This window comes from Mastomys coucha, unplaced genomic scaffold, assembly GCF_008632895.1.
Source record: "Mastomys coucha isolate ucsf_1 unplaced genomic scaffold, UCSF_Mcou_1 pScaffold12, whole genome shotgun sequence".
In the NCBI taxonomy this organism is placed as follows: domain Eukaryota; kingdom Metazoa; phylum Chordata; class Mammalia; order Rodentia; family Muridae; genus Mastomys; species Mastomys coucha.
The window spans coordinates 24,396,900-24,411,191 of NW_022196894.1; the positions used below are offsets into that span (position 1 = coordinate 24,396,900).

Below are 14,292 nucleotides of genomic sequence, written 5' to 3' on the forward strand. Positions count from 1 at the left end.
ATATATATGCATACATAACATACACATTAGTATATACACACATATGCACAGGCACATGGATAAGCATACACATACCACATGTACACAGAAAAGCACACATATATGTACACACATACAGGTGTTCACACAGATATTCACAGCCACATATACATGTAAGCAAATGCATCCATACAGACACACAGGCATAGACCAGTGCATATGAACACACAGGTATACACATGCCCAAGTAGAAATGTATACAGTCATATACACATATTCACATAAACACACATGTATACTTATACCCATGCTCAGACAACGTTCAGCAGCTGAAGATTGTCAGGAGTTTAAAGAAGGAAATTTAAAAATAGAGAGATATCAGTAACAGGAAGGATAGAGTGGCCACACAAACACATGAGAAAGGAGATTTTAAATCAGTGAATATTACGGAGAGAAAATGGACAGTTCACAATAGGGAAAAGATCACTTATACAGGAAGACACACAACAATGGAAGGATTTCTGCATTATAATAAAGTTTCAAAAATACAAGAAGTTCTTAGAAATTGCCAGAAATTGAGGACAGATAGACAAATTTCCAACAATAGTTCATCTGTTTAACTTCTCTTTCTTGATCAATTGTTAATAAAATGACCTAGTAATCAATTGTAAAGGCCTCCTGTTGGCTAGAGATAGACAACCTAAAATTTAATGATGGTAAAACTTTTAGTGGCTTCAGTCCAAAAAGTACATAATGATAGTTTCACATTTTAACTAGTTAAATGGGAGAAATCAGAGTAAGATCTTGAAAACTAATAAACAGAGAGAAATGAGAATTATTCTCTTTCTGAAGGTAATAATATTGACATGGGTTTACAAAATAGAACAGACAAATACATTTTAATAGAAATATCTCTACCAATAAATTAAATAATTATGGTAGCTTTGAAATATCACTCTGCAAGATCCAGTTGATAAGTCCAAGCATAAAGCATCCATTACCACCGGCGTCACAACATGGTCCACAATAGCAGTCTTCCTTCTGATCAGAGAACAGTGCTCCCTATGGTGTTGCAAATGGAATAAACCTGAGGCAGATCACTGCTGTCTAAAAATACAGAGGACATAAGAAGGCCTGGAACTGCATCATGAGTTTGAAGTGAGCAAAAAGAAAAAAGACAGAAACATGAATTTATAGTCCTTGTGCAAGGGTCTCCTCATGTACAAGGTGAAAGTACAGAATTTAAGGAAACACATAAAGCTTTTAAAAAAAGAGAATGATTCTACATATCTAAGCATGGATCTACACAGACATAATAAAATTATAGATAAAAATGAGACAATTTTTGAAGAGTTTAAATAGTGTCTACTTGGATGGGGAAATAGTGAAGGAGCTGTGATTGACAAGGGCTATGTAGAAGGCTGGCAAGGGTGGTTCTCAGTAGTGTATTCCTGGCCTTGCTACTGCTTACAACAATATAGACTCTTAAACAACTCAGTAGCTAATTCATATGGTTATACTGGGGTTTGCCTATGTTTTTCTGTCTGCTAAAATAACTAGGAAAAAGAAGAAAAATGGAAGGATTGAGTGAGGGAGAAAAGAATGAAGAGGGGAGGGGAAGAAAGTGGATGGGAAGAGAAAACTAGGAGGAAGAGACAGACTGTAGACAGACTGTAGACAGACTGTAGACAGACTGTAGACAGGACAACCAATTGCAGAGCACAGCTGAATATTGTTTCACATACTTTATAAAACAGAGCAACAGAGTACCAGAATATTCTTAGTGTGGTATGCAGATGATAACAACAAAGTATTACTTTTAAGTGGGGCAGTGGGGCCTTACTTATGTTACGGAGAGGAATTAGTTTAGAGATTAACACAGAAGCCTTTACAAAGGAGAGCATTAGTGGGGTAATTTTAACAGGTTCCCGTTGATAAGTTAAACCTCACTGTGGTTCTCCTGGAATTGTCCACTCTCCTGCCTGCTTCTCTAGTTCTTTTCCTATTAACATTCTACCATTTCTTCTTCTTTTATTCCCCACACATGGATTCTGCCTAGTAATCTCTCAGAACAGATCAGAATCTACTGTCATGAATTGTTCTTTCATTTAGCCCTGTAGACCCTTACCTATTCATTCATGTCTGGTTTAATGTCACTTTTTGCTGAATCTTTGTTGTAGTCGTCTATTTACATGCTTATACACCAGCTAAACATAGATTAGTTCACTGGATATGTACAGAATGAGGTTTACTGTGATGAATGAAATATATTCTCAGTTCAGTGAAATCTCAGAAAAGAAGACACAATTCGGCGTATCTATGCATGTAGTGCACAGGCCACACCCACACATGCAAAATAAGATTAAATATATTTTAGGTGTAATATTGAGTCGCATAAAGTGGCAGAGAAAAAATTCTCTGATTTTAATAAGGAGAGCTTCTGTCCTGTGAGCCCAGTTAATTCTTAAATACGTCATATCATATTATTCAAATTTTTGGACTTCTTGTCTTCATAAATGGTGTTGGTATTAACCAAGTTATGACTAGAGGAGGAAACTGGGGGAGTCAGTGTTGGACTTAGTAAATGTCACAAAGAAACTAGGGATGTCTAAGACATCAGGGTAGCAAAGAGATAAGCAGACAGTGGTTGTACAAATAAGGATCTGAAACTTAACAGTCACACTCTGCATAGACAGATGGATGCACCTATATGACAGTTGAAGTATCCAGAAGATGAAATACAGTGAGAAGGGGTCTTAATCAGTCTCCAGAGAGTCTATGTACAGTGAATGAAGGCCTAAAGTCTGGGTATTGAAGAAAAAGTGACCTCTGTATAATGATTGCTCAGGCAGACTACTCACACTCTGTACATGACTCTAAAGATAAACATGGGTCAAGGGATCTGGCTAATAACTAAGTAGGTAAAGCTGAACACACATGGGGGCTTGAGTTTAGATCCCCCAACACCCACATGAAGTGCTACTTGTATAATGCATATCTATAAACTCATGGGACCTGGCAAATTCTGTAGTCTTACAGGGTAACAAGTCTAGGTCAAATGGTGGGCTATACATTTAGTGAACGTTTCAACAGATAAGGAGAGACAGGCACACAGGCAAGTGCGCCTCTGACTCACATGTATACATGTTTATGCTGTGTATATACACATACATAAAACATACACATATACACATAAATACGCATACTTTCAAACATATGCAAACATATGCAAACACACAAAACACACATAAAATGCACACACACACATAGAGCACAAACTACCTGTGTTTAAACAGAAAAGACAGCTAGACCACAGCCATCCTTTCTATAGATTGGTTATGACAACACTTCTGCTAATGGGCATTGTGCTTTTCTGTTTTGTTCTTCATTTCTCTGCCGGTGTGTAAGTGACTGGCACCTTTGATCTCAAGAATTCTGCTACCTTGCAAGCAAAGACTGAGTTTGGGATGGATGTATTCTCCTATTGTTCGATGGGAATCCTGAAGTTTTTGTTTTCTCTACTTTCTTCAGCCATCCTCAAATCTCTATAGAAATTATTCACTCAGTCGAACTCTATAACTTGATTTTATTTTAAAAATATTGTCTTCTGAGGTAAGACATCTTGGAGGCTTAAAAGTTACATAATCATAATCCATTTCACTAACTTGCTTTCCTGACACCTGCAAATTGAAGAATGTTAAACTGAAAAGGAAAATGAATAGCTTCCACGTTAGTAATGATCTCTGTATGCTAAGTCTTGTGTTATCATGTTTAGTGCCTATCGGAACTCCAAAAGCTAGACACCATTTTTAATAGCTAGGAAATGGAGGTTTAAAATACAGGGTCTGTTCCAAACAGCCTGTACTTTATTCTTCCAATGCTCTTAGAGTGTAAGATATCTTATTTCTTGTATTTTGTAGTTAAGAACTATGTTTAGTCAACATTTCTGAGGCTGTTATGGAATTACTCAACTAACCAACATAAAAGAACAAGGTTTTAATCTTGGTTTATAGTTTTAGTGGTTTGAATTCATGATCCATGAACTTTATTGCTTAGGTATGTGACAAGGATAAGACAGCACGGCTGAAAGGCAGGACAGAGAAAACGTGCTTAACATGTCAACCAGGTAGTAGATGAACAGACAGGATGGGATCTGGGGGAAAATAATCTTGAAATGCAAGCTACCAGTGACTAACTTACTTCAACATGAGCCAGCTCCTGAGGAATTCATCAATGGATATGTGCATTGATGAAGTTAGAGTTCTGGTGAGACAATCACCTGTCACCAACCCATCACCTGGCAACCAAGTCTTAACACATGAAGTTTTGCGGGATATTTTTATGTTAAAACCATAACAAAAATCTAAGCACAATGCTGTTTGTAAATGTACCAAATGCCTCTGGGCTCTAAGCCAAGAATCATCCTTGTGTGTCAGGAGGCTATATGCTAGCATTAAATTTTGAATTTATTCAAAAGTCCAAAAGTGTAAATGTATATGCCTGGGACTACAGGCCTGTTCTGCATGATTGTAAAAATCTTTCCTGTCTAAGACTGATGTCATAGGGGAGTCTAGTCCAGTTCTGTGTGATTTTAAAATCCTCTGTCTAAGACTGATGTAGGAAGTGAGTGTAGTTCCTTTGAGATCTCAGGGAGTCATAAAGGAAAACACAATGTGGAACATACATTGGTCTGTGAACTGGATGGTGGGACTTAGCAAACTCTGGATGAGGACATGAAAAGGATTGTGAGGGACTGGTGTTAGAGGAATAGAACACCAAGTGTCTCCATTTCTGAAGTGTGCAGAAAAGGGATAAAAACTGACCATTCCTCTCCATGTCTTTCTTCATCTGCCGTCCTATTTTCTTTATTGTAAGCCTTCCCTAATGCAGGACTTCAGCACTCCTGTCATGAACTATTCAAAAATTTGTCAAATGAGACAAATTTCATATCTCCTCATCTGGAAAACATACTATGCTTTGTAAGTGATTTACTGAATTCCAAATAGCAAGCTCGTCAGAGAACTTCTGGAAGGCAGTCTGGATGGAAGTGAGAAAATGTGGATTTAGTCACAGGGATGCCACCAGACATATGGCAAAATCAGAGATAAATGTGCTATACTACTACTACTATTATTATTATTATTATTATTATTATTATTATTATTATCATTATTCTTTTATTAGATTTAATTATAGACTTGTGTTTTCATGCCACCATGTCTTTCATATAGCTGACTAGTCCCTCTCCCCCTTTATTGTTATGGTTGGGTATGTCAGTGTTCATCTTACAGAGACTTGGGAAAGTGAGGTCAGTTTTTCCTTTTCCCTGAGATGGTGGATCATGTTACTGAGTGTTTTTTATGTTTGAGTGATGACAACTGCAAAGATCTTCCTTGTCATATAGCTGGTTAGACATCATTAAGATTATAGACAGCTGGATGTCTTCATGCTCATTGTGATTACGTTTGGCATAGTACCTCCACTTCAAATTTTTTAATTGAAAACCAAAATTTTTCCATGCAATATATTCCTTTCTCCAGACTCCTCAAAAATCCACTCTAAAATAAGTTATTGCTGATCAGAGACTATTTGGTAATGTTTCTCAGAAAATATTTAAATTACTGTCTCTTTTTTCTGTTAAATTACCCTGTACTGATTTTTACATAAACTTGACACGGACTAGAGTATTTGAGGATAAAGGTCCTTGATTAAGAAAATGCCCACACAAAATTGGCCTGCAGGCCAGTCTGTAGGGGATGTCCTTGACTGATGATTGATGTGGGATTACCTAACTCACCGTGAGCAGTGTTCCTAGGCAGGTAGTCTTGGGGTGTATAAGAAAGTAGAGTGAGCAAGCCATAGGAAGCAAGCTAGTAAGCAGTACCCCTCCATGACTTCTCTGTCAGCTCCTCCCTCCAGGTCCATGCCCTTTTCTAATTCCTGCCCTGACTTCATTCATCAATGGAGTGTGACTTGAGAATTGTAAGCTGAAATAAACTCTTTCCTCCCCAAGTTGCTTACAGTCATGGTGTTTTAAAACAGCAATAAAATCCCTACCTAAGATATAGCTTCAGGAAAGAACATTTGTAAAAACTTTCCACACCCAGACATCTTTAGGTATGGCATATACTTTTAGGAAGTATCTGTGTGATAGACTTTGTGCTACAGAAAAATGACATCAATTAGTTATAATGGTTCTTCATCTCTTACCGTTCCCAATAATGTGTATATAGGGATTCTGAAACTTTGGTATGAAGTTAGCATGTTCAGATTTTGAGAGCTGCACTCTTAGAGTTCTGTGCAAGAGCTCATGGCATTTTGCTTATGGTTTTAGGACTCTCCTGTCAACTCAAAATTTATTATTTAAACTGAAAATCAATTTAAATTGATATCTTTGAAACCTTGAAGCTTAAGTCAGGTCAAGTGAATCATCCACTATGTACTTTGAGGAAACCTAATTCATAACTCATCATTATCTCTTTAGTGGTTATATCTTTGTTCTGTGCTAAGTCTGAGTTCTCTCTTTCTCCTTTTCTTTCTCTTGAACATCAATCTTACGGCACAAGACTAGGCCAATCCACATTGCACTTAAAAATTGATTGAATAATGGATTTAGACTGGATTGTAAAACTTCATGAAAATGTATGCCATCTCATTTTTTATTATTATGTATCTAGCTCTTAACATTGCCTGGCACAACACAGAAGGGACATTGTAAATATTTATAAACATTGAAAGACTGAGTTCTCTTTATTGGAAATGACTGACTTATGAAACTCTTTACAGAGTCAACAAAGTACAATTATTTTATGCCAAGAATTCATGGATTCATTGCTTCCACAGCTATCCCTAACTATTCAGACATTGCAGCTTAAGCTCTCTGTATTTTTATTCCCATTTTCCTATGTATCCTGGAATAACTATCCCCTATGTAATCATGTACTTACTATCACACATAGTTTTTGAGCTCTCAAACACTGTCATATATCTGTGATGATTTCATATGTATTTTTTATTATGTAACACAAATGTCGAACTCAATATCCTAAATATTGGTCCATTCACAGACCATATAGATATAGTGCTCATCCATCCCTTACTGACCCAACTGGATTTAATTACCCAGAAAAAGGGGAACACTGTAGGAAACCTGGCATTATACAGCAATGTAAATAACGACAAGTAGAAAAAATACTCTGAGAATGCTGGAGAGTTCTTCACTCTTCCTTCAGCCAAGGTGTGTGTCTTCATCCCCCACCCCCAATTACTGCCAATATTTTCCAAATTATTGTAAGATAATGTCATGCCTCAAATTTACCTGTAAGATCCACTGGCCCAAGGACCAGGTAACATTTTGGAATTCTCGGAGTTGTAATTCTTAGAAAATAATGCCTCATGGGAAAGTTCAATGGCCTATATAGTAGCCCATGAGTTTTTGTTCATAAAAGCCCCTTAAATGTCTCATGGCCACTCTGCTGGGACATTAAAGTGAAAGGTCCTGACCAAAGTCGATCTCTTGGCCAATATTTAATATTTAAAAGCAATGCTTGCTTCAAATTTGACCCTAAATGGTAGAATAATTTTTCTCCAGCAAATCTCAGGATTAACAATATAACACAAGTCTTTTTTCCTACTTTCTTATATAGGCTGAATATCTATTTAAAAAAACAACCAACAAACAGAGAATGTCTTTTACAGTCATATGTTCACATGGTTCCTTTTGCGGCATGGACATCTCTAACAGAAGTTACTCTTTCCTGCATTGTGACATCATGCTGCCCGCATTGTGACATCATGCTGCCCGCAGCCTTCACTTCCGTGGATTCATATTTCCTCTCCAAGATCCCAGAGTCATTTCTTGTACTGTTTCTTACTTATGTGTTGTGGTTGGTTGCCATAGCAGCCATTATGTGGTTGATGGTTGTTCTTCTATTTGACTTCTTCCTTTTGAATTCAGAATGAGGAATTGATGGGCCAGGTAGAAGGACTGTTTGCCAGCCACACAGTGTTTATTCTATTGAAAAAAAAACCTTTCCTTAGTGCTAACTAGTTTCTTGTTTTTGAAAACCTGTTTTCTGTTCTTTGAGTGCACAAGTGTTTGTTTGTGACAGTTTTCTTCAGAATTCTAAACAAGTATCTCACAAACTATTATAAAAATTATTTCAGGAATAGTTTATTTTCTATAAAAGAAAACAATAAATCTTTGGGATGCATATTGAAGAGTCTAAAGTTGAGGTTATTTGTATAAAACATGATCCAAGTCAACACTACAGGCTAAAATTGCTTTGTATTTGTAATACAACCATGTGCCAGTGTACCACACTGTACATGCACATATTTAGAATGAAGACCATTTCCTCCCTGTCCATTCATAAAGTGCTATAGGCCTAACAGCTTTCAAGCAGATTCCATTATATTCTCAGAGATACTTTTGTCAAATTAAGTAAAAATATCTGCCCCTTTGTGCTGAAGGCCATATTTTTCAGTTTAGTTCTAACTGTAGTCTGGGAACATCTATTAACTTGGGATTTGCTTTAAATGTGGCATAGATGCAGGGTATGGCATGAATGCAGATACAGAATAGATAAAGAATATGGCACAGAGACAGGTGGGGCATAGGTGCAGAGGTATAGCACAGATGCAGGGTATGGCATAGATACAGGTATGCGGCATAGATACAGGGTATTGCATAGACACAGAGGCATGGCATAGATACAGGATTATGATATAGGTGCAGAATATAGCACAGAGATGGGTAGAGCACAGGTGCAGAGGTATGGTGTAGATGCAGAGAGGTATAGCATACGTGTAGGGTATGACGTAGATGCTGGTGTATAACATAGATGCACGGGTATGTCATAGGTGCAGAGATATGGCACAGATAAAGGGACACAGCATAGGATGAGGACATAGAGTCATGTGGGATTAAAAGCAAAAGCTTTGAGACAGATAGATTTTGATTCACAATTGGAACAAATAGATCTAGGTTCAAATTCCTTCCCTGGCATTCCCAAGTTGTAAGACATCAGCAGTTTTACAGGTCTTTGTATCCTTGTTCATAAAATAGGATAAGAACATTATGGACTTTGTAAGTTTGGGACAAGAATCTGGTGAGATAATACCCTGCAAGGAAAAACACAAGTCCTGCCATAATTGTTATAACCCCAGCTCTTGAGTGAATTTGTCATCTTTAATTCTGAGTCCAGCGATGAACCTTAATTGTAGAGTCTGGGAAGGAGTCTTTGCCTTGTCCTGTGCAGTCTAGTATACCTCTTTATCTACCTCATTTCTATTTCTATCAGCAAAACTGGAGCACATTCAGCCTGATCTGCCTGCTTCACAGGGATTTAAGAACAGCTAAGTCAACAAATGAAGGAACGCTGTCTTGCAGCAGTTCTAATGAAATGTGCCGCCCAGTCAAATAGAGTCCTAGAGACATATTAAACTCAGCCAAAAGCACGTCTGACATGAATTGATTATGAGGTGTCGGCCCTTTTGACTTCCTACTTTGTGGTAACCTTGCGGGGCTGATGTGCCAAGTCTCCAGACAGGCTGCTTAACTAGCAGGAGACATTGATTGAGAAAACGTCTTACTTGAGCTGGTATCAGTTCCCTTTGATCTCCATGAAGCAAAATTATGTTTCCCAAGACAAAGTCTTACAAAATATATCTCTTAGGGTAAATGTCACCTTTCAAAATGTACCTTCTAGGAATTGAAGTTAAAAAACATAAGCACCCAGGACTTTAATGCTAATATGTGAAATATAAAAAAATGAAAATAATCAATAGAAGCCCTGGAAGGTAAAGACTTCATATCCTTAAAAATAATACAATATTTTTGTCATTTACAAATTATTAATTTTTAAAAGAGAAACCAAACAAATTTGAAAAGCAAATATTTAAAGTGGATGTTGTTACGTATGATATATTGGCTTTTTGGTAAAATAAAGCTGCATACCCAGAGACTAAGCTATAAAACAAGACTGTGGTGTTTATTTTGCACAAGACAGTCAAGTTTTATATTTTAAACATCAGCTGCTTTATGTGGAAATATGAGTTAGAAGCAGAAATGTTTTTTTGAGTCTTTATAAGACTCATACATTTTGGGATGACAGACGAAAAGTGACTTGTAATAAATCCCTTTTTGAGAAAAAAATGCAATAAAGTAAGAGAAGAACACAAAATGTTGTTTGAAGATGACTAATTGAGAAATTCAATAGAATGACCAAGAATACCAAAATTAGATGTCAAAACTGATGTGAGGTGTCCGAAAGTGGCCAGATTCACGAATTAACCGAGTCAAGGAGAAGCTACAGAAAAGACCCATGATTGTTTCATAAGGCAGGGCTTGCAGTCGTTCCTGTGTTCTTAGTCATTGTTGCAAAATCTTAATGGTGTTTCCTTATGAAAAGGGCTTCCAAGAATTTAAAAACTAAACCTAAGACAAGAGGAAGCTTGATTTTGAGATGATATCTTGAATTAGAATTTTAATTTCTACTGTGCATGAAAGTTAACTGTACTTAATCCTCATATCTTTGAAGACAAGGAAACAAAGAAATATTGTCCAGAGTCTTGACTCAATATTTTTGTAAAAGGGAATATTCTGTGAGAAATACAATGTGAAAGCCTCCTTTTACATGTGTTATGTATGCACCTGTATATAAACAGTGAACCACTTTTCCTTCCCTAGGGTTGTACTAAAATAGTGGATTTTCATAATGTACTACCCGAAGGCATGAACTTGAGCTTTTTCATCCCTTTGATTTCAAATAATGGAAATTACACATGTGTGGTTACATATCCTGAAAACGGACGCTTCTTTAACCTCACCAGGACTGTGACTGTGAAGGTGGTAGGTAAGCATGACTTGTCAATCACAAGTATGTGACACAAGGACACCCTGTTTGTTCAGGCTCTTAGTTGTTTGTTCTACACAATTATGAAAACTTTGTTTAAAAAAAGATGCAGAATTTATTCACACACTATCCCCAGATCCCGTAAGCAGGTCTATGTAAGTAACTGTAACTGTAGGTTAGCTTCCTGCATACGCCAATAAATGACGAGCATGCTAGGGAGTGAGAACATCTAGATAGATGGGTATTCGTGTTCTACCAGGACCATCACTTACCATGACATTGATTTAGTTTTCAGTCTTAGCTGCATAGCAAGACAGAGGGAGAAAGCAAGAAGATTGCAGATTATTTTTAACAGGTTTATGTATATGTAAGTATATTTGGCCTTATTTCTCCACATCTCATCTTTTATTAGATGGGACATCACTTAGAGGCACTATAAGAGTTAGTGGAAAGATTCCAAATCCCAAGCTCTGTTCATAACTTTTTCCTATAGTAAATCTGCTATCAGATTCTAGATAAATTACCAAAAACAAGAAAAGAAAAGAAATAGGAAATTATAATTTTTAACATAATACAAATAAAATCTAAGGCAACCAATTCTGTAGCCACTTTTCTTTGCTTACTTTTGAGTTGGTGATTAATTCACATGGAAAAAAAATAGATTTAGAAACTGTTTTGGAAGCCAGATAAATTATATAGCACTATATTCACAACAGCAGTTCTTTATAATTTATTTGCTTGTAGCATGTAGTTTTATCTGTATTTACTGAGGTAATAATGGGTGTTCTTAGTCACTGATTTATAGATATAAAAGTTGACAGACACAGACAGATTGTAGAAGTCATACTTAAGTAACTTTCAAATGACATGAGTTTAATTTTTAAAGCCACAACATGTTGGGTATTTATTTAACTTCACTAAGAGGTTCTTGAGTCTATTTTACTTAATTTGTACTAGGTAATCTATTCCTAACAATGCAATTGTGAAGTGAATTTTATTTTTACCATATTTAGAGTTATTTAAAAATTACTTTTAAATGTGAAATATACTCATGTACATATGATTAATATATGGAGAGATCTGAGGAAGAACCTGATGAGTCTGTAAACTCCTAAGTACTATACTATGTCCATAGAGAGGGCTCAGTGTTTCAAAGCACTGCCTTCTCTGCCACAGGACCCAAGCAATCTGACACCCTTTTCTGGCCTTCATAGGCACCAGACATGTATGTGATACACAGGCATACATGCAGACGAAATATTTATATGCATAAAATAAAAAATAAACACGTTTTTAACAACACTGCACTACAAATGCCTTTCAAGGTACTGTAACACATATGTACAGAGCATACAAACAGCAGCATTTTCATGCATGGACATTTGCCTAGTAATCCAGTATCAATAAATCAGACATATTATTAAAAACAGAAGTATCTTTAAACTTTTCATAGAGGTAAGCATTCACTTACTATTATCCAGGTTCCATACCAGACATTATGAACATGGGGGGGGGGAGAATACTTGGATGATAAGGGTGATTCATCAGCATGGTTTACAAGTTGACAACAGGTAGTTCCACCTGCCAAATACTGTGATAAAGGTAGCTTAGCGATTAAAAGAGGAATAGCAAGAGAAGAAATAAGACATAAAAGCACCTTTGTCTAATATGGCAAGAGAAGTCTGTGTCACAAGAGTACAGAAAATCAACAATGCTAATAAAGCCATCTGCCTTCCTGATAAATTCAGGTGATTCAATATATTTTGTTTAGATTCTTGCAAAAGAAAAATTATTTTTCTGTGCTCAGAACACATCTGTCATAAATTGTGTGAAGTTTCCACACCAAGCAATTCTTCAATTCTTTGAGATACTATCTGTTCCCTGCCATCTGACTCATTTTGATGCAAACTGCCTGGAGTTAAACACAGACCCCCAAAGACTAACAGCTTTATCTTCAGAGAGTCTGAGGAACGTGCATGCTCTTGGCTTAGGAATTGGGGACTAAGAGTAAATATCAGGGCACTCCAATGAAAGATACTTGTACCACCCATAGCACTCAGTAAATTAAAGGGCTCCCACGAGTTCCATGTTAGCAATGAATAATAGCTATGAGCACATAGTTCCTATTACATCACATTTTGTTTATTTCCAAGGAGTGAAGTCCAGGAATTGAGTATATATTAGACTGTAGGCCTTCACAAGGTTTGACAAAGTATGCCAGGAAGTTGAACAAGTTAGCTGCAGAGCTTTGCATAAGCCTAAATGATTTAACATCCTCCTTTTTCATTTCCTATCATAGGCTCACCAAAGGATGCATTACCACCCCAGATCTATTCTCCAAATGACCGCGTTGTCTATGATAAAGAACCAGGTAACTATAGATGTGCTTCTGAGTTCTGGTTAGATTCACTTAATTACAAAAAGGAAAGCAAAGCTTAGTATAAGTTATTAAAGATTAATTGTATGGAAATGTACAGATCTAAAGTGAAGCATGATCAAAAGCCACAATATGTGCGGATCAGGCACACCATAAAGAACAAGGCAGCCTGGAAGGTTTACATCCCAAGGCCACATCCTTTATTCTCTGCTCCTTGTCTTCCTCTGTGATTATTATTTGGTAAAAAGTTGACTTTACTTGGGGCTTCAGTTTACCAAGGTTTTAGTGATAGCATAAGGCAGCTTTTAACCTCTGCCTCCTCTTCTGAGCATGGAGCATGGAAACAGATCTGAGAATATCATGTGAAAAACAGATCCATGAACACAGGATTCTGAACACCGTCAAATGGTCCTCATGCCCTGGGCCACCTGTAAGTTTTTCATAACCTTTTAATCTAGAAAGAAATCATAAGTTACCAAGGAAGAGATTTTTTTTGTGTGTGTGCTGAAAGCCTCCTCCAGGAGAGTAGAAAAGTCACAGAAAATTCTAACACATTTATATCATCTTCTATACAGTAAAACCATTCTAGACCCAATGAGAAATATAAAAGTGTGGAATGAAAGTTATAGAGCCAGAGAATGTGTGGGTAGATTGCTAAAAAGTGAAAGTTCTCATGTGTAATTTGCCTTGTAAAAAGTACAGAGCATGTTAAGAGGGTTGTCCAACCTTAGTTGGACTGCATATTTTAGAGTTATGATGGAATTTGTGTAGTAATTCGAACATGCTTGCCACTGCTAAATTAAAATCTGTCAGTCACCCAAGTATGCTTCATCTACTTAGCATGTCACATTTCAAAATCATCCCTGAACTCATGTTGATTTTATCTTTCTTAGTGAAACAATAGTTTCAAAGTCTATAGGAAGAAGTTAAAGAAGCCACATGTTAGAATAAGTCTGGAGTAAATGTTAGTCCGCCAAACCCAAGATAAGTAGAGGTCTCTTCAGAGTCAGGCAATGGTGATCCAAGAGTATTAGCACAAAGCAGAATTATTCTCAGCAGGCTGGCATGAAAGTTCCAATC

The 14,292-nt window shown here is 36.7% G+C and overlaps 1 protein-coding gene and 1 long non-coding RNA gene across 4 annotated transcripts in view; one reads left to right on the forward strand and one right to left on the reverse strand.

Annotated features, from left to right (window-relative positions):
• Positions 1-14,292, forward strand: part of Il1rap (interleukin 1 receptor accessory protein) — a 142,963-nt gene that overhangs the window by 94,309 nt on the left and 34,362 nt on the right. For all 3 annotated transcript variants that reach the window (XR_004116708.1, XM_031363558.1, XM_031363560.1), the window contains exons 5-6: positions 10,670-10,835; positions 13,135-13,206. Coding sequence is in view for 2 of the 3 variants with exons in the window: in XM_031363558.1 (XP_031219418.1) it covers positions 10,670-10,835; positions 13,135-13,206 (238 nt within the window). In the remaining variant the exon portion in view is untranslated. The remainder of the gene's footprint in view (positions 1-10,669; positions 10,836-13,134; positions 13,207-14,292) is intronic.
• Positions 1-14,292, reverse strand: part of LOC116085770 — a 58,060-nt gene that overhangs the window by 9,300 nt on the left and 34,468 nt on the right. The window lies entirely within an intron of this gene.